Source organism: Cavia porcellus, unplaced genomic scaffold (genome assembly GCF_034190915.1).
Source record: "Cavia porcellus strain 051 isolate PalLab524CR breed Dunkin Hartley unplaced genomic scaffold, mCavPor4.1 scaffold_4, whole genome shotgun sequence".
In the NCBI taxonomy this organism is placed as follows: Eukaryota; Metazoa; Chordata; class Mammalia; order Rodentia; family Caviidae; genus Cavia; species Cavia porcellus.
Window position 1 is genome coordinate 70552653 of NW_026947487.1, and position 23684 is coordinate 70576336.

At 36.2% G+C, this 23684-nt stretch overlaps 1 protein-coding gene across 2 annotated transcripts in view; it reads right to left on the reverse strand.

Annotated features, from left to right (window-relative positions):
- LOC100719364 (broad substrate specificity ATP-binding cassette transporter ABCG2-like) overlaps positions 1 to 22215 on the reverse strand; it is a 61005-nt gene extending 38790 nt beyond the window's left edge. Inside the window, exons 1-2 of one of the 2 annotated variants that reach the window (XM_063247252.1) lie at positions 22058 to 22215; positions 1948 to 2164 (exon numbers count right to left, since the gene is read on the reverse strand). In XM_063247252.1, the coding sequence (XP_063103322.1) occupies positions 1948 to 2150 (203 nt within the window). In that variant the 5' untranslated portion in view covers positions 2151 to 2164; positions 22058 to 22215. The remainder of the gene's footprint in view (positions 1 to 1947; positions 2165 to 22057) is intronic. The other variant, XM_063247251.1, reaches the window with a different exon arrangement.
- Between the last annotated feature and the right edge of the window lie 1469 nt (positions 22216 to 23684).

A 23684-nucleotide genomic window follows, 5' to 3' on the forward strand; every position in this document is an offset into this window, starting at 1 on the left:
ACACAAAACGCTGCAGCTACTGATGCAAGGACAGAGTTACCCACTAATTCTGAGGCAGTGTTCCATTTTGCTTCCCCATGGCATTGTAGCACCAGTGGTGAGAACTGACAAACTGCCCTAATCCTGAATAAGGACAATACCAAAGAAAGAATGGAGCAAACAGATTCCATGACTATGGACATTTAGTCCAGCATGCAATGTGACCTCCAACCAGAAGAGAAAGAGTTTGGCAAAAGGAATGAAAATATGTTCTGTGCGTGTGCCAACTTCTCAGAAGGAAGGTAAGCACTATCCATTACAATCATGAAGGGATAAATCTGGGAATCAAGAGATGGATGGAGGAGCAGAGAGGGAAGGAAAAGGTGATGAAAGATTGAAATTAAGATGCATTGTGCCATGTACCAATTCTCCCCAAACATGTACTAATGAAAAAAATATAAAAATGTAATATACCTAAAAAATATAATAGAAAATATGAATGGCCAATGTTGCAAGCAATTAAAGTCCATAAAAATGTGCCAAAAGGAAATCCATAGAATAAAATCTCTATTGAAAGTATGGGGAACACATTTAACCAATGAGAAGAAAGAAAGTGAGAACAAGAGTGCTAGAACATAGGATTCATTTAGGATGCTATATATTCAGAGATAGCTCCAAACCTACAAAAGGTCATGGGGATTGATTCAAAAACCGATAAATGAGGCAAAGATGACTAATTTTATGTTAAGAATCAAGAAAAATTAAGAAGATAGCAAAAATAGTATAAAAACTCTGTGTACTGAAACCATACAGTAGGGTTTTTTCCCATGAAAAAGAAATTCATGGCCATGTATTATTCAGTGGTTTGAAAGAGAGCAAATTTAACACAGGACAGGTCCCAAAAAACAGAGCTATAAAGGGACAGGGACAAGGAAGAACCAAAGAGATCAACTAGGTTGGGAAGTACTTCTATTAGGGAATAAGAATATGGAGCAAGTATTAAGAATAATGGAAGTCAAATTTTTTTTGAGATTTCACAAACTTGAAAATGTGAAAATATGCAGAATTGGTGATTTAATGAGAAGTCATGGATTTTATGTGGGTATGTATTGCTTCTATATGTTCATGAATATATAAAAATCTTATTTCTATTCTCTTAAATGGACAAGAAAAATTATACCTGCATATATATAATTGATACATAGGTTAATTTTTTAGTTTTTATTTTTTGTACATTTGCATTACATACTGATTATTTTTTGTGGAGAGTCATTGTATATACCTAACATATATCAATATTTTTCTCACCCATTTCCCTCCACATCTCTCCCTCTAATTCTTGATCCCCAGTCCATCTGAACAAAATCTCTGTCCCTATATCCCATTATCTATGATATATATATATATATATGTTTATATCATATATATATGTACATATATTTGTTTATATCATATATATATGTACATATATTATATATAATATGTATATATCATGGATAATGAGGTATAGGGGTCATGTATATTATATATACGTGATATAGGGAATATATATATATATATATATATATATATATATATCCTTGTCATATTGGAGGAACCATATTATTTACAGTGGTGTCTGACCATTTTATTTAGTATCATGGCTTCAATGTGCATCTGTTTTCCTATAAATGACCCAAGGTTGTTCTTTGTTACAGAAGAACAGTACTCCATCATGTACAAATAAATTTTTCTTCCTTTAATCTTTGATATATACCTGTACATCACATTTTAAAAACATCTTGATAACTAAAGAAAAGACATTTCATTGCTTTACTCCAAAGTTATCTAAATAAATGAATACATGTGTCTATATCCCTGTATTTCTACACGGACACAAAAGCTCACAAAACATTGTTGTAGTATGGAAAACCTACATAATTTATTGTAGATCAACAAAGTACTCTTTTAAAAAGATCATACACATACCTTATATTTGATAATAGTTCTTTCTCCACTGTTTTGCAACGAAGTAGAAAACCACTCTTCACTTTTTCTCGATAGCAGATGTTATAAAAACTTAACACAGCCCCTTTGGTGTATGACTTCAGGTCACTAAAGGTCATCTCAGAAAGACCGCTGGTGTTTCTTGGTGACAGTGGAATACCAAATTGCTCATTACCGGAGGACATCTGGAGAATTATCCCTTGTTTTAATAGGAAAGGTAAGAGTTAGGTGAGACTCTCACTAAACTTGATTGTAAACCCTAGGAAGTACATTTAAGTCAACATGACTTAAAATGCATTGTAACAAGTAAATTCCTGACCAGTAAGCATCCCACAGAACTTCTTTAATACCTACAATGATCTGTGAATATATTAAGTCCTATTGTCATGTTCCTAGGACAAAATGGGAACTAATATTAAACAATATAAATATTTCTAATAATATATAAAGGATGAAAAAGATCACTGATGATTAGACTAATCTGGCCTGATAAACGCGAAGTAAGACAGCTTTATTCAGAGAAAAACTACCTGATCATCATACTTCACTGCATTTTATTTTAATGTGGAAATTTATGGTTTTGTTAGTACAAAAGAGATTTAGTGAGTCATCAGGAACAGGAGTAATTTCTCTAAACGTATATATCCTAACTACACCTGTGGGTATGATATGCTTCCAATCAAATAGTATGTGATATACCAAAATGATTTTCATAAACACAATCATGTATTTAATTGGGAAACATGTAGTATTCACTTTTTAGAAAGATGCAAAGTTATGATTAAGATGATGACAAAAAAGCCTATAAAGATCACAAGATTTTGAAGCAAAACTTGAATATTGTTCATAAAAATGTTCAATGTTTAATGAAACAAGTTACAAAAGGCCATGTAATGAGGATTATTCAAACTAAACATTAGGTGAACTGAGCTAAGGAAACAGCATTGAAATGTAACCTGCAATAAACTAGCTTTCATTTTTAAAAGCCAAAGCTATCCATGCATTACCTTCTGTGTACCTATGTGTGTTTTACTAACAGCTTCAACCAAATCATTCTTATGGGAACAATCACAAAGAAGAAGACAAAAATGAGAAGCCACTGGGGAAGAGTTCTCTAATGAGAGAAACCAAAACATACAGAACTCAAGAACCAAAATCTTAGAAAGAAAGGAGCAACCCTGAACCCAGCTTAGAATTTTGTGCTTTTCTTGCCTAATATTTGCACAAGCAAACTCTGTCTGCCTGGGAATATTTCAGGAAAACAAAACAGAACGAAAATGCTAGAGGGTCTGCCTGAATGCTGTAAAGTATCTGAGCAGAAAATTCAGCAATCTCTCAGCTAGGAAATTTGGTCTCATAGCCTCATCAAAGACTAAGAGAGTTCAAAGAATAAGAACTACACACTAGCCTTTCCTGTGAGTGCAGATTTCTAGACACTTGTAGTGCTATCACAGAACTAGCAGCATATTTTTTAATAAAGCAAACCACATCATGTGTAGCTTTCTCTGTGAAAAAACCTGCCTTCTACCTCCTTGCTATTTCCTGGTTTCCAAGCCCTGCTAATCCTAACTGCCTTGTTCTCATTTTCTATGTCCTAATCCCAAAGTATGTACCTCAAGTTCATAAACAAAAACTTCCAAGGAACTTCCCAGCCCAACCTGTACCCCTCCCTGCTCATGATTTCTGGGCTAATTAACTATGTCTTAGGGCTTCTTTTTCTCTTCCCAGCTGTGCTATTTCTGGACCTTCTGGCTTTTGCCTTGTAAATATATGACTCCTGCAAAATCAGAAGCCTTTCCTTATCTTTGGAGTAATTCTGCAAATTGAGCTCAATGCCATCACACTGAACTACACAACCAGACCCTTTTTATTTTGATTTTGATTATCTTCATATGACATTAAGTTGTCTGGCAATGCTCCCACTTTTTATCCCCCTGCCTCAGTCTTTCAGAGTACTAGTTTGCTCCAACATATTTGGTGAGCAAAACTCTAAATGATTTATTTATATTAATCCCAAGAGATTAAAATCCTGCCAGGAACCACACTGGAGACTGAAGTAGAATGATCATTACTTGAAGGCTGGCACCATCTTCATAGTAAGATACCCCTCTCACAAGAACTGGAAGAGGATAAGATTCATGAGAAAATAAAGATAAACAGTGGGAAGAAAAGGAAGACAGAGTGAAAGGAAGAAGGAGAAAAAGAGGGAGAGGGCGAATACATTTCCAAGAAGTCAGGGTCCTAATGGTTTTATCAGGTGGCTGTCTTTCATGGAAAATGGAAAAAGAGACAAAAAACACAAATTTTAATATGCAAATAGTATCCCTTATATTTGTTATCTTCTGTCAATCAATGGTTCACATGTTGTCTCTCATTTGATATACATACCATGATGCACCTAATATTGACTCTGAATTCCCAGGTTGCTCATTTATGTTGATTTGGAGTCAATCAGCTCAATGACATTGCTCTAGGAATCCCCTAACTGTACACATAATCTAGAGGTCACAATATCACACCGAACATATAGAAGAGACCTCATCATGCATGATGTGCATGTTCATTGAGAAGACTTGAGGCTTTACATGTACAAATAACCATATTGAAACACAAAGGACAAACAAACCCCTTTGGCCTTAACCTACTACTCATCAAAAGTATGATTTATATTTTTTCCTTATGAATTCAGAGACATGAAGGTGGTTTATGCTGAAATGACATAATTCATAAGCTGGGCCTACACAGGTTATGACTAAACAAGGATTGACTTTATTTTGTAAGACTCTGGGTCAAATCCTTCTCAGCTCTGCATGCAGCCATGTTAGTCATCTAAGAAAACTGTCTGCAACAATTTAAAACTAAAATGACTGTAAATCACAAAATTCCAAAGTAAGAGTTGTGGGAGTTGATTCGATCATTGGGGTACCATTCTGTCAATGGATTAATCCACTGCTGGGTACATAAATGAACATAGTATTAAGATGTGGGGCCTTATCTGAAGAGGTGGGTCACTGCAGGCAGGACCTGGGATACATATTTTATAGTATAATATCTAATAATATATAACACACTACAGTATAAATAGCAATTTTCATAATTCTAGAGGCTTCCAAGTCTAAGGTCAGGGACTAGCAGATTTAGTGTCTGGTGAAATCTGTTTTCAGGCTTACAGATGGATCCTGTGTCATCACATGGTGGAAGGTCCAAGGCAGCTGCCTAGGTCTTCTTTTATTTATTTTTTATTGAATTCTTTGGTACAATTTACATATACATAATGATCACTTTCATCCTAGGAAATTTGTACTCATACAAGATTTATCTTGGTTCCTCTTTTTCCCCCTATTCTCGCCCTCTTCCTTCAACCCATCTTCCTCATATAAAAGTTGTTACCATTTTATCCTTCTTTTTCCTCAATTTTTTCTTCTGCTTTCCTCATTTCCCACTCCACTCTCCCTATTTACCTTTTCTTTTTGTATAGTTCCTTACAATTTCACAATATCTATTATAAATTTTGTTTTTATGTACACTATCCCCCTTTTATTATCTTCCTGGAAGAACTAAAACCCTCCTCCCACAGTATCTGTGGTTATGGGAGTACAGTTTGTAATAACTAAATCTTGGAAACAACCCAATGTGAACTGGCCAATGAATGAGTACAAATATGTATCTTTTAAATATATAATTGAGTACTGCTCAACCATAAAGAACATATTCTTTTACTTGGGTCCTCCCTTTCTCTGCTTCTAGGCTACCACAAGTTAAGCAGCAAATGAGATTCATGATATTTAAATGCATGTAACCGGGGAACAAGGGTCTGACAGACATGACTTCATATTACACATTTAGTTGTTCATGGTCTAATAAATAGTACATAAGGATCTTAAGTTATAAAATCCATGAAAGCATTTCATTGCACTGCCTTGCCTTGTTTATTGTGTTTGGGTCTTTGTTGACAACAGCATGTGTTCCCTCTTCTTAGAAAACTACCTGAAAATAGGCACATCCTTTCTGAGATCTGCTAATGTAAAATTGAACCCAACACTTTCCTACCTGTTAACATGTAAAATTGAACCCAACACTTTCCTACCTGTTAACATGTATTACATAGTAGCAGAGTATAAGCCATGAGTGACACCATATGCTACACATTAAAGTGACCTAAATATTATATTTTATGGTATCTAAGAAAACTGAAAATGATAGCTTTTCCCTGAAGAGAAGCTTTTTAAAATTATGACTAACGTTGAGGTCAAGGTTACTGATTTAGAGCCTAGAGGAAGCTGGATCAGGGAAACCTATTAACATATAAAAGTACATGGCACCAAACCCACATTTGCTTACTACTAACTTCCTTTGAGACTGTTCTCTTTGGGTCTGTTGACCATCTGATAAGGATAATGCACTGGCAATTGGCTGGATCGGTCCTGCTTGGAGGCAGAGCTTCTGTAGCAAACTATGAGACTATTGAACCACTTTAATTACTTGATAATAACTGCAAATTTCTAAAAAAGCAGAGAGAATGAAGGCTTCCTCATAGAGCAAAAACAGTCCAGAGAGGAAATGGATCCACCAGATGCAGATTTGTAATCAATATTCTTTTCATAACAAATTCATAACAAATTATTCATAAATAATTACATAGCATGACCTTTTAGTAGAGAAAGGTGGAGATATTGGTGGTCATGGATGTATGCCCGTTCTACTTCTTTTAGTCTCTGAACAGAAATCAGAGTTGCCACTTACTAAGCAATGCCCTGTGCCAGAGTTGCACAGTGATGGGCACTCCAGATGTGGGAACCCTTGCTCAATAGATCCTGCTCAAGGCCTCATTGCTGCCAAGCGAAAGAAAAGAGCCATGCCCAAATTTTTCTGACAACAAAACCCTCTCTTTCTGCTCCATGTTAAAGAAAGGTGCCAAAGTCTCAATTGCAAACATGTTTTAGATAAAAGTTGCTGCACTTGGAATCTTTCAACAATACTTCCTGTGCTTTCAGGTCATACAGAGATATGCTTACCAGATGGGCGCTATTGGAAGGTACTGCTGAGAACAAAGGGGAGGTAACAACTAATGAACCTCTTGGCTTCATTTTCTAGAATAACCTGCTTTAGAGTTACTATACACAGGACAATTCAAAGTCAGAAACGAGTTCTGTTTTATTTCTATGGACTTGTTGATAAAACTGCAGTATTACAATATCTGCCCTGTCCACAGGGGGAAAAAAAGAAAAGAAAAAAGAAAAAGTACTCATGATGAAAAATGAAGCCACATAAATGCCTGTATGTCTGTTGTACTCACTGATATTCATTAAGTCATTCTCTGACCTCCCACTGATATTCATTCATCCATTAATTCTTTAAGAGCCTCACCATTTAGAAGATTGTGTCAGTGATTCTGCTACATTCATGTAGCGACCTTGGCCAAATTTTCATTATTGTTTTAAATTTTCCCTACTTTTCAACCACCTTTAGATTTCTACATGTAGTTCAAAACAGCTAAATCATTGACTTCTCATGTAATAAAAATTATCTGTGACCTTAATGAGGTTCTGTTTAACATGCTTAACCCCTGTGTTGTAGGCCCAATAACAATATTCCCAAGATATTTTACCAGAAAGTCTTTGCATACATAAATTCCTTGATTTTTTTGTAGGTTGTACAAAGAGATTTTTTTCAAAATGCAATTATTTAAATGTAAATTTTAAAAATTGAGACTGGTATCCTTTAGATCTAAATTGTTTCTCATATGTCATATGGTAAGAGTGAGAGCTCTGAAAGTATTCATGATGAAAAATGAAATTGAAGACACTATAATTAGCAATGAATTAACTGCTCAATGTTTTGTTGGGAGATGAAATTTGTCCTGAGAGTTGGGAGCCTTAGGGTATGACCAGGAAGGCTACATACAAGGGTCCCACTCTGCCTTTCTCCTCCGTTTCCTGGTTAACCAAGGTTGAGCAGATTTCATATGCTATGGCCATCCATCATGCTGTTTCTGTAGTAGACTTAGTCAATCCTGAACTGAATTTTCCAAAATTGTGAGCAAGAACAAACATTTCTTTATTAAGTAGTTGGTGTCAGGCATTGTGCACTGAAAGAGGAAAGAGATTTAAAAAACAACAAATGTGATTAAAAAAACAACAAATGTTGTTTTTTTTTTTTTTTTTTTAAATGTTGGTACCAGCACTGGGAGTAACAACTGTGCTTACTAACCATGTGGCTCAGAAGAATGTGTAATAGACATGAGGGAGGAGTTTGGAAAGACTTGGAGATGCAGAATAGAGAAACTCTACAGTGCTATAAGAATGGTGGGGGTTATTTATGTTTACAGCTCAAAAGCTCAGAATGTTGATAAAACTGAGCAGAAAAGGCCTGGTTCAAGGGGCTGCAGTTGGGAACAAGGACAACTGTAATAGAGGACATGTGTAGAAGACTCTGACAGAAACAATGTGATCTGTATATTGCCCATCTCCCAAGAGTGTGGTAGACTGAGAATAAGAGTAAGACTAATAGATGTGGCTGAGGAAATTCCAAGGCAGTTCAATGTTGACACAGTAGCCTGGTTAGAGTTGGCAGCTTCTGGCCAGCCAGAGAACCAGAAGCAAAAATCATAACCAAAAGATGCGAATTTTGCTTGATTTGGGCAAAAAGAAACACCATTAAAGTTGGGACTGAAAAGAGTGCAGTTGCTGAAAAGGTTAGAATTTTCTTATAAACCAAATACTTTGTAGCAGGCCAATGGGGAAAATGGTTTCACATCCTCTCAGGGCTTCACCAGAAGTCATTCACTTCAATCTAACCTGTGGAAAGACTAAATTTCTTTGAAAGCTCTTGATGTCATAAAAGGCCCCCACCCTGCTTTACTGATTTGAGGACACCTAAGGAAGTGTTTGGATATGGACATTTTAGCCATTCTGGACTCTGTTCAACAGCCTAGCGGAAATTTCTCCAGCTCTGCTTCCTCCTAATGGGCCACCAGATAGATTTTCTTTTTTCTTTTTCCCTTTCCTTTCTTTTCTTTTTTCCTTCTTTTCCTTTTCCCCTTTTCTTTCTTTTCTTGTCTTGTGTTTTCTTTTTTTTTTTTTTTTTTTTTTTTTCTTTTTTTCTCTTTTCTATTGTGAGCTCTAGTGGCTAACTGGAACCTTTAGTGACAATAAAGTTAGGGACCTTGGCAGAAACAGTGCACAATGCTTACTGCCCTGTAACCAGTGACTTGAGGTAGGGATACTAAAGTTAAACCTGTCATGGGAGAGGGAGAGCTGATTAAAGCAAGATGGAGTAGCCTTCCGATGTTTCTACGGCAGGGCAGAACCTGTATGTCACTAAGGTTAGGGACCATGACTGCAGCAGCAGAAGTAGCACCCCAGCAGTGGAGGTAAAGAGTAGACAGCATGATGCATCCCACTCTGTGACCAGTGGCTTGAGAGAATTTCAACAACCTTGTACCACAGAACAGCAACTAGTGGGGGATTCGCACTCCACTTCTAGCAGAGGAGATCAAAGTGGAACCAGCTGTCTCCTAAGGAGGGAAAAGCATAGAGCCTGCATTTAGCATTTCATCCCACCCTGTAACAAGTAGCTTAGGAGGACAAAGATATGCCAATCGAAGTATAACAGGGAAGTCTGCAAGGACCAGGAGAAGCCATATGTACATGGGACTGGGAGCATCCCTTGGCTGTCTTCATCTAAGGGCACAACAGCAATTTTCAGAGTGACACACAGACAAACAGAGTAAGGAGTGCATAAACCACTGAGGATAATAAGGAAAGTTACTGGCTAAAGACACTGGGCCCAGTCCCAATATTTGTGGGCCAAGATCAGCTCCATACACAGCACTAATCCTTGTGCAGTTGTAGCTGGGCTATCCAGCAGGTGTGATATCTCCCTTCATACTACCATAGACCTGTGGACACCAGGGAATGAATTTCTTTCTTTCTTTCTTTCTTTCTTTCTTTCTTTCTTTCTTTCTTTCTTTCTTTCTTTCTCTCTCTCTCTTTTCTTTCTTTCTCCCTTTCTTTTTCTCTTTCTTTCTCCCTTTCTCTTTCTTTCTTTTTTCTTTCTCTCTCTCTTTTCTTTTTTTCTCTCTTTCATTTTTCCTTCCTTCTTTTCTCCCTCTCTTTCTTTCTGTTTATCTTTCTTTGTTTGGTGGTTTTTTTTTTTCCATTTTCTGTCTTGTCGTTGTGGTATTTTTTCAGGTTGCTTAGGTCTGTACCTTTAATTTGATTTTGTTCTATTTGTCTTCTTGTTCTCTTTCCCCAACCAGCTCTATTTTCATGTGATTAAAAATTGTCTCTACTCATTTGGGTTCACTTCAATAATCTTGCTTCCCCCTTCATTTATTTCTTCCCATCCCCCTTTTCTCAAAGCTTATGTGATTATCTTTACTTGCATTACACTTCTGTTCTCTTATTTCTCTCTGTTGTCCCCTATTTCTCTAAATGTACTGATTACAGTGTCAAATGACTCTGCTAAGGGGAAACTTTGCATACAAGTTCCTGAGTTAAACTGGGTTTATTATATAGCTATAAATCTTGGCAATACAATTAAAGGCACCAAATAAATAGTTACCACATCATGTCAGGGTCTAGGTTGTGCTGGGTGCTATTATTGTTGCTAATTATACAACTTTAGCTAAGATATCATAACTGTTGTAATAAGTTTCTCTCCCTTGCATGACAATAGTGTGATTGTCTGGGTGTCATAAACATCATCATAGTCCAGTACAAAAGCACTAAGAGCTGAGCTAAACGAATACTCAAATTTCACCCTTAATGAATGTGGAAGGTAGGATCTTGTGACAGACCAAAGAACAGGAATAAAATTTACCAGGAAGATATTGCTGAGGAATAGACATTCCCTAAGGAAACCTCAAAGCTAGTGATAAAGCCCCCAGGAACAGCCATGTCATTGAATCAGAATTAGACTGCCTTGAAATTTCTTCTGCGAGACTAACAGTCCACCACCCTTAACCTCAGACTCAGGCAGTCTCTGGACACAAGCTCAATACCAACAAACTTTCTGCTAAGTCATAGTGATAGAGAGCAATGAAACTCCCAACCTATCTGTCATGTTCTCTAAAATTGAAGAATGAATTTTAGGAACAATGGAGGGTAAGATCAGAATATATTTATTGAGAGAAAGAAAACCTCTGTCTGAGAGAGAGAGAGACAGAAGGGTCCTGAGCAGGTTGCCAGAGACTGTCTTTTCTAAGGACTTTTATAAAGTAAAACCATAAAGTGAGAGTGGTACAAGTTGGGGAAAACCTGGGAAATCACGAAGTGGTGATAAAGTAGGACAGAACTATGGTTAACCAATAAGATTAATTACTCAGTTAAAATTGATTAAATCAAGGACAAAAGGGGAAGTGAGTCAGGTAGAAAGCCAGCATGCATAAGGAGCAGTGACTCTTTCCAGAAGGGGTTGGGATAGTGCCTTCTGGCTTTCTCAGGATGATAGAGACCTATTTAGCAATCAGTCCTTATGATGTGGGTGTATTTGTTTGATCTTTTGTCTTGAGGCCTGGCCCACCAAAGGAGGTGCCTGTCTTCCCCACAGTTGCAAGGTATCTGGTCTTCTACACTGCTCCTTTGAGGATCTAGCCTTGTGTGATGCCTATAATATTTCTATCTAACTCAGTTGTCTGTAACAACAGCCACATCATTTGGATTCCATCAGCCAATACAGTCCTTTCCAACAGGAACCTCCTGATCCTGGTATTTACTGGCAGGATTTTTTTTAAGAGAAAGAAAGAGAGAAACAAACAAACAAAAACCACATAGAAAAAAGGGATAGAAATAATACAGAATTACAGAAAAATAAAAAGTAAAAAATCACTATTTGATAAGTTATATATTGTCATCTTACAAATAGTTGTTCAGGTTGCAAAATTAAAGCATATAAAGTGACATTCAAATAGTGACACTGCCAACAGTTCTGCTCAATGATTCAACAAAAACTTAGTAATATGGTTATCAGTCCTACACACTTATTTTTTATCTTAAAGAGGGTAAGATTAAACATATTAAAACAGAACAAAGCAGTTCATAAAGAAATAATTTAAAGAAATACAGATTTCAAAGCAAGTCCACTGGAGATCTTCACTGTCTATCTTATTGTCTCTTGTTTTCTTCCAAATAGTTGTCCCCATCTTCACACACATTGAATATATACTGCATATTATAGAACTAATCAAATCATTACAGAATGATGAAAGCTTTTTAGGTCTTCAAGACCTGTCATTGGGGAAGTCAATAATGACTACCATAATGTCTCTCATTCTCTTCGTAGTAGCTGTCCTTATCTTTACGAATGCTGAAACTAAACTTAAGAGACTAGACTAATATCACTCTGAACAGTGAATAATAGTATTGCTAGATTTTATATCCTAATGTTACAGAATTAACATTGGGTTTCTTAGTGTCTCTTCTTCTTCAGAGTATTACATTATATTACATTACATTACATCATGCATTACATCGTTCATTATATAATCTGTTCCCATAAATAGTTTAAAAATTCTTCCCATGTGTGAATTTCTACATGTATATTTATCCTCTCTGTATTATAGGGAAAAACAGATCATAACAAGACAACAAAACAAATTCCTACAAAAACATGCAATGAAAAAGACACATAAGACCACAGTATTAGGTGATCTACCATAGTTACTATGCTTTCTCTTGTTATTTTCAATAGACTTGTCCACATCATCAGGCTTAACATATTAAGCATAGTATTAGATAGCTATTTTTATAAAAATATAACTTTGAAGACATTGTAGGACTTGAGAGTGGTTAATAATCAAAACTGGTATGGATATCTTTTACATCTTGTCATCTTCAGAGTAGTTGCCTCTACTTTTAGACTTGATACTATCAAGCATACCAAATTTGAATAAAATCAGCCAAGGCAAAATTGTGGTCTAACAAACCAGATTCAAATAAGATCAGTCATAGTAAGACAATGTAAGTAATACAGGGTCTCAGTTTAAGTTAATAGGAAATTAAGGATAGTTACTATGGTATAACCTGCTATTTTTGGGTTAGATGTCTGTGCCCTCAAATCTGATATGAGTGGACAGACCAGAACAAAATAAAATCAAACTAAACGGAGCGATAAGACTACTGTGACTTTTAAATCCTGATACACTATTAACAATGTCCTCTTCCTTCCTTTTGTTAAGCTATTTTTGACCTTTCCCCTTCTCAGGATGCGTTGTATTTTTGGGTCCCACTAGCTCCTTTAGTTTTTAGATTAGATTAGGGGGCCAGCCTGTTGTCTGAGTATTGCTGAACCTTTTTACCCCTGAGCTTGATCTGGAGCTGTACTCATTTACTTACTAAAGTTACAGGGTTTTCCTTCCTTCCAGCTGTGTAGTTCTACACTGCCCAAAAGTGTCATAGCTTTCCAATCTATCTGCGGCTACTGGATGAGTTGTCCCTATTTCTCTCTGGTTTCCTGTCACATATAGCTTTGCTTTCTCATCTTTGACTTTCAGTTTATTAACCCTCTTTCAGGTTTCCTATTCAGAGCATCTGGATGGAGCCTGCCTCCTAATCTACTCTGCCTGGTTTTTTTTTTTTTGTTGTTGTTGTTTGTTTGTTTGTTTTGGGTTTGTTTGTTTGTTTGTTTGTTTTTAATGTGTGTGTGTATTTCTATCAGCCTTCTGGTCTTCTGAGTTCTAACAAGAATGTCCCACACAGAACAGCTTTAGGCATTCATTCCAGTTGTACTCTTTCAGGTGACATCTCTAAACCTTTACAATTTCTTCCCAAAAGCCATTCTCAAATGCTCTTGAACCACATGGCCACAGAAATGACCCCACTCTCAGTACCAAATTCTGTTTCAGTTACTTATCTCTTGTTGCTGAGACAAAGTACCTGACATTCCAAATTAAAGGAGGAAAGATTTATTTGGCTCACATTTTGTAAAGATTTCAGTACACAATTTGCTGACTCCAAGGCAAGGTGGCATGTGGCAAAGGGGAAACAGTTCATGGTAGTTTTCTGCCACCATGCAGAATAGGAGCAAAAGGAAGGATGATAAACATTTGCCCTCACTCATATTGTATGCATGTCACCCACCCTAGGGTGGGTGCGACACTCAGAACCCTAATCCAGGCACTAGACAATGAACCAATCAAAAACTCTAGAAACATCTGATCCAAAAAATCCAACTCTCCCAATGACCACATGATGCTTTTTGGGGACATCTAGACACAAATCATAACAAAAATTTATAGACTGAAAGTCAAAGACAGAAAGAAATACTTTGTCTTTGACATATGACAGGAATTCAGAAAATTAAGAATAGCTATTCTATTTGCAGACAATGTGAACTTCAGGCCAAGGTGCATCAAAAGAGGTAAAGAAGGTCAATACATGCTTGTTAAGGGAAAACTCCAAGAAGAGTTAATACTCATAAATGTGTACATATATACATATAAAACAGCACACATAACTATATAAAACAAATATTAATGTCACTGAAAAGTCAATTAACACAATTGTAGTGAGGGACGTCAATACCCTATGTCACAAGTAGTTTGATCAATCAGACAAAAAACAACAAAGAAACACCAGAACCAGACCTTACTATTGAATAAAGCATTTAGTAGATATCTACAGAGTGTTCAATGCTCAACATCAAGATACACATTATTATCAGTATACAGGGGGCATTCTCCAAAATAGACTACATCCTAATCCAGACAACATAGTTAAGTAAATGAAAAGTAATGAAAATTCTCCCATGCATCTGACCATAGTGCAGTACAATTTCAAATCAACAACAAAAGAAATCACAAAACTCCAAACACACATGAAAATTAATACAAAACCAAATGTTCAATGGTCAGATTAAATTAAAGAAGAAAACAATAATCTACAATTAAATGATAAAACTGATAATGATAATACTGGGACTTATGAGATACAATCAAAGCAGTTCTAAGAGAGAAATTAATAGTGACTAACTCTCATATAAGAGAAATAGTATGAGCTTAAACAAATCACCTAATGTTGAACTACAAATTTTAGTAAAAAGAAAATCAAGTCAAATCTGAAGCTCATACAATATGGGAAGATTATAAAGATCAGAGCAGAAATTATTGCAATTGAATATTGTGAAAATGATGTAAAATATCAATGAATGGAGGTGTTGGTTCTTTGTAAGGTTAAATAAAATCAATAAATTCTTAGCCAAACTTACACAAAAAAGAAAATACTCAAATTCATGAAATTAGGAATGAAAACAGTTAAATCCCAATGGATCCTGTGGAAATCCAGAAGATCAACAACATCTGCCTTGAGAACATTTATTTTAGTCACATGAATTGAGGACCTCTACTTTAACAATATGAAAAAAAAGCCAGAAGAATTGAACAGATTTCAAGATACAAATTAATTACCAAAGTTGAATTAAAAACTTACAAGCATTTTAATAACGCAGTTTCAGTCAATAAAATTGAAAATGTATTTAAAAACTTACAAAAAAGAAAATCCCAGGTCCTGATGAATTCAACACTGAATTATATGAGAAATTTAGAGAATATATTATAGCACTACTGTTAAAAACTCTTTAATGGAAGTAAAATTGAAGCAGTACTCCCAAAGTCATTCCTGGAAGCAAGTATATATGCTCTAATATCAAAACCAGGGATAGACCCAACCAATAAAGAGAACTACAAGCCAATCTTCCTAATGAACTGAGATGAAAAACTCCTCATAAGATGCTGGAAAACAGAATGCAACAAGATTACGTAGAATTCATCCCAGAGGTGCAACATACTTGAATCAATAAATATAATACACTATATCAACAGACCTAAAACCAAAATCACATGATCATTTCAAAGGATGCAGAAAAACCATTTGACAAACCCAACACTCATTCATGATAACACCCCTAACAAAAATTGTAATTGATGGTCTTTACTTCAATTGATAAAAGCCATCTGTGAAAAACCAATAGCCAACATCATACTAAATGGACAAAAACTGAAAACCTTAACTCTAAAATAAGGAGCAAGACAAAGATGTTCATTATCACCACTCATATTCAATATAGTTCTAAACATATTAGCCACAGCAGGTAGACAAGAAAAGGAAACAAAATCAATAAAGACAGGAAAAGAAGTTAATATTATTTGTAGATGACATGATACTCTACACAGAAGAACCCAAAAACTCCACCAAAAGACTTGTAGATTTAATAATCAAATTCACTTGTGTAGCTGCATGCAAAGTCAACAGTCAAAAATCAATAGAATCCCACTGCACCACTAATAGACTCACAGAGATAGAAATTAAGCAAACAACCCCTTTTGCAATACCATCAAAAAAATGAAATACATGGGAATAAACCTAACAAAGTAAATGTTCTCTACACTGAAAACTACAGTACTCTGAAAAAGAAAGTCAAACAGGATATAAAAAATGAAAAGCTATCACATAGTTTTTGGTAGAAAGAATCAACATAGTGAAAATGGCCCTACTCCTAAAATTGTTGCATAGATTTAATTCAATTCCAATCAAAATAACATTAATACCTCACAGAACTAGAGAAAACATCCCCAAAGTTCATTTGGAGCCAGAAGAGACCTAGAATAGCAAAATTCTTTAAAGCTTGAGTAGGAGAAGCACATTCATCTCTTGTTTAAAGCCTATAAAATTCAAATATATATTTATAATTTTAAATTTATACAAGTGCATACATTAATACATATTTTCATTTTTATATAATTTCAGGGTTGGGCAATTTGGCACAGATACTTCAGATATACTATGCATTCAGAAAAATAAATTTTTATTTTTAAAATTATTACTGTCAACTTTTAAAAAATAAAATCAGTTCTAAGGCACTATCATGATGGACCTCTTGGAGTTTGTGCCTTCAAGCAATCAATGTGGCAAAACTGTATCCATCCTCTGCTAAAATAATTCTCACATGTTATGTAGAGAATTTTCATGGGAACTAAGTCATTCATACTCCATATTGGTTAATTTCCAAGGCGAAACATTGTTTCCCTGACCATATTCTTTATCTATAATCCAGTGTATACTGGATTATAGACACCAGATTCTGTAAAACACAAAATTCATAAAAGTCAGGAAAATAAGTGTCAGGGAATTGCATATTAAAATATATTTTATAGTGTATGTAAGATTATACTTACTAAAGCTTTCTTTTTCAAGTCCTAAAGGGCACAAGCCCATCTTTGATCTGTTATGTGTCCAACTTGTTACTTTGCACCACTTTATTACCGTGTTTATTTCAAGATTGAACATGGCTTAACGTGATGTAATGAAGTGTCAATATAGCAAGGTATATACATGTGTCATGTAATTTTAGTTGTCAACCTAAGTAAGAGATATACTGAAATCTTGCATCAGTGGAATAATATGCTAAAGTTCACTGTCAAATGCACTATTATGAAATGGAGTTTAGGTAGAGGAAGTAGGGCATGACTTTGGATGATATATCCCTTACTGGCACTTTTCCTCCTGTACTCTGCCATATGCCATTAAATAAGATTTCTACTTCCATGAGATTTTAGCCTTAAATCCAGTAGACTTTGGACTAACTCATGTGAAAGTGTAAGCTGAAATAAATTTTTAACTCCTCAAAGTTTTAAGTATTGGGTACTTTGTACAGCAAAGAACAAAGTTGACAATAAACAAGATTTAAAGGTGGCAGACATTTGCATACACACAAATTTACAAGTGAAATCATCACAGTCATGTGGTTACCTGGGGAAACATCAGTCAACATAGAAATGGATAAATAAATAAGAGGACAGGTATGCTAGGAAAGCTTCCCAGTGATATTGCAAAGATGACACCTGAGGGTGACCATAGATTGAATCTAAGTCACAGGAAAGAGGGCAGGGAGCCCGAGCAGTACAGGAGGGCAAAATGACAGGTGATGTGTCAGAGGAAGTACCTCTCAGGCAAAGCCTATTACTGCCCACTATAAAGAACTTGGATTTGACACTGAATGAGAGAAGGAGGCACCAGAAAGATCTGAGTAAAGGCATGACATATGCAATCATGTTCAGAAGGATAATTCTGTCATTGGTTTTGGGTATCAAAAGGCAATGGAGATCACATAAGAGGCTCCTGGGACAATGCAAGATCTAAGAAAAAGATAGTGTCTGAACTCTTCCCCTGTAGGGAAGCACTCCTGGGAGTTGATTTATCTCTGTGTTCTGTGGTGGTGCACTGGCATGCATGAAGCCTTCTAGAAAGAGGATATCAGAAAGGGCATCTGGTTTCTCAGACACAGCTGAGGATGGTGAAATGTGCTGCCCATAGTACTACTTTCTTCCACCACAGAAAGGTGGCTATGAGTGTGGTGAGGCATAGAACTCCAGTAGGAGAAGGCATCTCATTCCCACAGCAAGGGCACAAAAGTTTCCTAAGAATTTTATTTGGAGTTGGTGTACATTGAATCCCAGGCTCACTCATGCTTAGCATATTATCTACACCTCAAAAGTCATTAGGATTCTGGTAAAACCCCAGAAGAAAGATTACTTCTATAGCAGCTACAACCTATGAAAATATGTGAAATCAAAGGCAAAAACAGGCAATTATTAAGTTTCATATGTAGGGAAACTGAAGAAAAGTCAGTTATATTTATGAGGAAAGTGACTGAGATGCTTCTAAAAATGTGAGAGGATTAGGTAAATAAGTTATCATGATACCAGGGCTTATGTATGTTTGGGAAGTTGAGAAGTATGAGAGGAAGGAAGGCTAAGTTTTGTTAGTATACCAGTATCTTTCCTCAAGAGAACCCAGTCACACATTCATTCAATGGACTGAGGGTATGTAAATGGTCTCAATTTTGGTGGGGATGTATGTGTATGCCTGGAAGTGCACCAAAATTTTTTTAAGGAGGAGCAAAATACAAAATATTCTGCTTTTTAAAAAACAATTTCAACTTCCCCAAAAGTACCTAAGCCCTGTTAACATGATAGCTGTACATCTGGAGAAGAGAAATGATCAGAAATTTCAATGATTACCACACACTGGTTTTGAGCTAACACTTTCCAAAAGATCCAATCATCATTGTAGGATTCCATTAAGAGTAGGGGCCTATAAACGTTAGGTAGTTAATGGAATTTCAACAAAGGTCAATTCACAGCAGATGCAGCAGGTCTCCAAGACCATACTCTAGTTATTTCCCTGATTCCAGAATGCATAATTGGCTTAAATAATATTAGTAGTTAGTGGAATCCTCACCTTGGTTCCCTAAATGTTAATGTGAGGGTATTATGTTTGGCAAATATGATTGGAAACCACTATACTTGCTTTTGCCTAGGAAAATAGTAAAACAAAAACATATCACATCTTTGGAGGGACTTCAGAAACTTGTGCTACTATCAAGCACTTGGATTCCATTTGCAGTTGTTGTATCAGGTGTGGTTTCCTTGCTTAACACATCTCCTAGTACCTGGTATTCAGCTATTGATTTTGAAATGTCTTTTCCCTGTCTGTATCCATAAGGCTGACCTGAGACAATTTGCTTTCAGTTGTCAAGGCCAACAATGCACATTCATTGTCCTACCTTAGGGTTATACTAACTCTCCAGCTCAGTGTTGTGACTTTGTTCAAGATATCTTCCTCACCCACAAGGACTCACTGTGATCCATTATATTGATGATATATACTAAATGGACCAAGTGAGTATGAGGCAACAACCACGCTAGACATGATAGGAAAGCCTTTGTGTGTCAAAAGATGGAAAATAAATCCAACTAAAATTCAAGGTCTCTGTACCTCAGTGAAATTTGAAGGAGTCCCATAGTGTATGAATAGACATTTCTTCTAAGGTGAAGTATAAATTCTGGCATCTGCCTCCCAATCAAAACGTAGCACAAAGCCTAGTAACCCTATTTGGCTTTTAGAGGCAACACATTCCTCATTTACCTGTTTTACTCCAGCCCATTTATGGAGTTACTAGGAAAGCACTAGTTTTAGGTAGGACCCAAAACAACAAGAGTCTCTACAACAGGTTCAGCCAACTGTTCAGGATGCTTTAGACCCGAGTCTTATGGTCTTAATGTGTCTCAGAACACTTAGGTTAATAATGATGACAACAACATGAGCTCTCTCAAAATGCACAGGAGCCCAGGCACTGCTGTGTGTTATGGGGCAGAACTGAGGCTTCTCTCCCATTCCATTCTTCAGTCTCCTCTGCATCCCTGTGTGATAGATGTACAAAGTAGTTTCCTCAAAGATAAATCAGGAAAAGCTTCACTGAATAGTCAACATTTTTTCATTATTGTCTCCAAGTTGTATGACTGGTATTTCCCTTTTATTTAGGATGCAAATTTTTTTAGGCAGAGATGACTCTTTGATCCACTGATGCCCATTCTAATACGCTCCTTCTTGGCATCTTTCCATGCTAGATTACAGTTTCTCTTCCTCTTATTATGCTAGGATCACTTAAAATATTACATAATGTGCAATTACTTAATGATGCTAAATTCAGAAATACATTTTGCATATATGTGTGATATTTTAATATTCTGTGATGCAAAAGGAGGGGAATATTGAATAACATCTAAGACCTAGGACAACAATGCCTAACATTTTCTTTTACTATGAATCTGTATGTTTTTTTTTGTTTTTGTTTTTTGGGTTTTTTTTTTTTTGTCTTTTTAATTTTTATCGGTATCAGGGATCGGACTCACGACTGCCTGCTTGCAAGGCAGGCGCTTATGCCACTGAGCTAAACCCCCAGCCCCCGAATCTGTATGCTTTTATGAAAAAAGGAAGAAGTTTTCTATTGGTACTATTATGCAAAGAACCAAAATATGTAATATTACAAGCACTGAGAGAATTACAGTCTAATGAGTTTGTCTTCTTTGTATCCATTGCTTAAAATACTATGCTGTATTAATTGCGTAAAATACCATTTTGTATTGATTGCTTAAAATACTATTTTAATTAAAATTATAATAATTTGATAATTTTTATAATTGATTATTAAAATTCAACTATCCACCAGAAAATACAAGGAGGACATCAGTAACTGAGTAAAATAACCAAATATGTGGACAATGTTCATATTCTGGGATAAGAAAACATAACTAGCCCAGAGATTTAGCTCACAAGCACAAGTGCCTGACTGGTAAGTATAAGGTCATGAGTTCAATTGCCAGTACAGAAAAAGAAAGATAGATAGAAAGAAAGGAAAGGAAAGGAAAGGAAGGGAAAGGAAAGGAAAAGACTACTGATTGCTCCATTCCTTCAAAATACTATTGTTGGCAAATTTTATCCATCAAATGTGGTAGCTTTCCTTCTGTATAGATTTTCCTGAGCCTACATCAACTATGTTTATCTGCACACATTTTCAGGAATGCAAGAGGCTTTCCCTTATCAAGTGACCCAATCCAGAATCAGTTGTACTGCCTTATCATTTCAAGAAACACACACACACAGACACACACACACACACACACACACACACAGACACACACACACACACACACACACACACACAGAACTGCCAATTTCTATTTTGTACTCACTTTCAAAGGAGTCTGTGAGAGGCAACAGACACAGTAATCTCTATTCAGCAACATGCTGTTTTCTAACAAAATGTACACAAACCCCAGGAACATTTCCTGCCACACACGGCCCAAATTTACTCACTGGACTCAACAGTGGTTCAGATCCCCAAGGGCTCTGATCTCTGGACACCAGGACTCAGAGGCAGAGCTCAACACGAACTGATTTTTTAAAAAGTTTTTAAAAATAGTCGAGAGGAGTCATAAAAACATCTAAAGAACACCTAAAGAGCAGTTTCCACTGGTTGACAGGAAGCATCTGTGCTGTACTTGCATTATATTAATAGTCGCTCACGCTATGTTTTCCGGGTTGCCCACAAACTCTCCTGTTGTACCACAGCCTGAAAACCTTTCCAGTATCCCCTGGCCTCCTCATCTCTGTAGGCCCTGTGGATACCCTCTGCCCTGCTGCTTAGTCCATGCAAAAACACAGGACAGACCTCACACTCTTCCCTTTCAGGAAAGCCATCCCCTTTCCCATCCTGCCCCTCTGTTCCCTCCCTCTCCTGGGCCAGCACTCACCTGAAGGTGAACCTGGGTCTGCCTTGGCCGGACTTGGGCTTGGGATGTACACTGGGTCCTGCGGGTCCAGTAAGCTTGGGGTGCGGTGCACAGGGTGTGGCTTGGCTTCCACAGCCAGTGGGGCAAAGATGTTGTCCTCTGCCCCTCGTTTGAATTGTGACACCTGCTAGAGCGAGATAAGGGTCAGTTACCCCAGGGTTGAGCCACCCTTTAACAGAAACCAACAATTCCTTTGGACTCTTGAAGACTCCCCGTACTGCTAGGGACAAACCATTGCTCTTTCCTGCGTGGCTTTTCAAAATAGACTATCTCCAAGAGGATTCTGGGATGAAGACCTCATCTGCCCACATGGCTTGCCTAACCCTAGGGTGAAAGGGTAAAAGGATGATAGTCCTTTCCTGGATACTGACTGAGGGGTTGTGTCCCCAGTCTCATAAAACAAGGAGTTGAAATTTTAATGAAAATCTTCAGTATTATTCACAGCAGGGCTCCATAATGCACTTTCCTGTGTTCTTCTTCTTCTTTTTTTTTTTTTTTTTTGTCTGTTTTTTCTTTTTTCTCAGTATTGGGGATCGAACTTAGGACTGCCTGCTTGCAAGGCAAGCACTTATGCCGCTGAGCTAAATCCCCAACCCTCACCCCCACCCTGTGTTCTTCTGAGGCTCAGGAATGTTTAGAAAGTGATTACAGGTTCAGGAAAACAGCTTGGTATCAGGTCCAACGTTTGCTCTCAGATATGAGTCCCCACATGAAGACATTTCTGACTCGCCACACCAAACAAAAATGATGCAAACAACCAGTTACTTACTTAAATCATCACTAGAAATTCTTAATTATTCACCCCATAAGGAAAGTTCTAGCTTAGAAATTGATGTTACATCGAGTTTTAGAATATTAAAAATAAACTACTGTATATTTTTAAATAACTTTAGCATTTTCAGCTAATTATTTTAGCTCCAATTCTATCAGTTTATCCACTCATAAAGATCCACATACAAATAGATTTTTGATTTGTTGTAAGCCACAGTTTCGACAACTCTTTCAGATCCTGTTCTTAATAGTTGTTTTGATAACAACAAGCTGGAAGGGAATTTTCAAGAGGAAATCTACCTCTCCTTATCTCTCGCTCTCCCTCTCTGACTCCCATACATAAATGAAGGACATGTGAAATGAAGAAAGAACATGAACAAGCAAAATGAAATAACAATTAATTTGAATACACAATTACAGAATTATATATACAAATGACAAGGCAGAGGAATTTTCTCAGTGGCAAAGGGCTTAGGACCAGGGTTCATTTCCAGCACTAAAAAGGAAAAAATATATATATATATATATATATATATATATATATAATTATATAAAGAGTATATTGTATATAATTATATAAAGCATATATTATATATATAATTATACAAAGCATGTATTATATATATATTTCAGCTGGCATATATTACATATATTTCAGCATATATATATATATATATATATATATGTATATATTTCAGCTTGTTCAGCTATATGACAAAGCATACACCAAAAATCTATACATAAAAACAACTAGATGCTTCATGCAACTGTATTTCAGCATATATATATATATATATATATATATATATATATATAT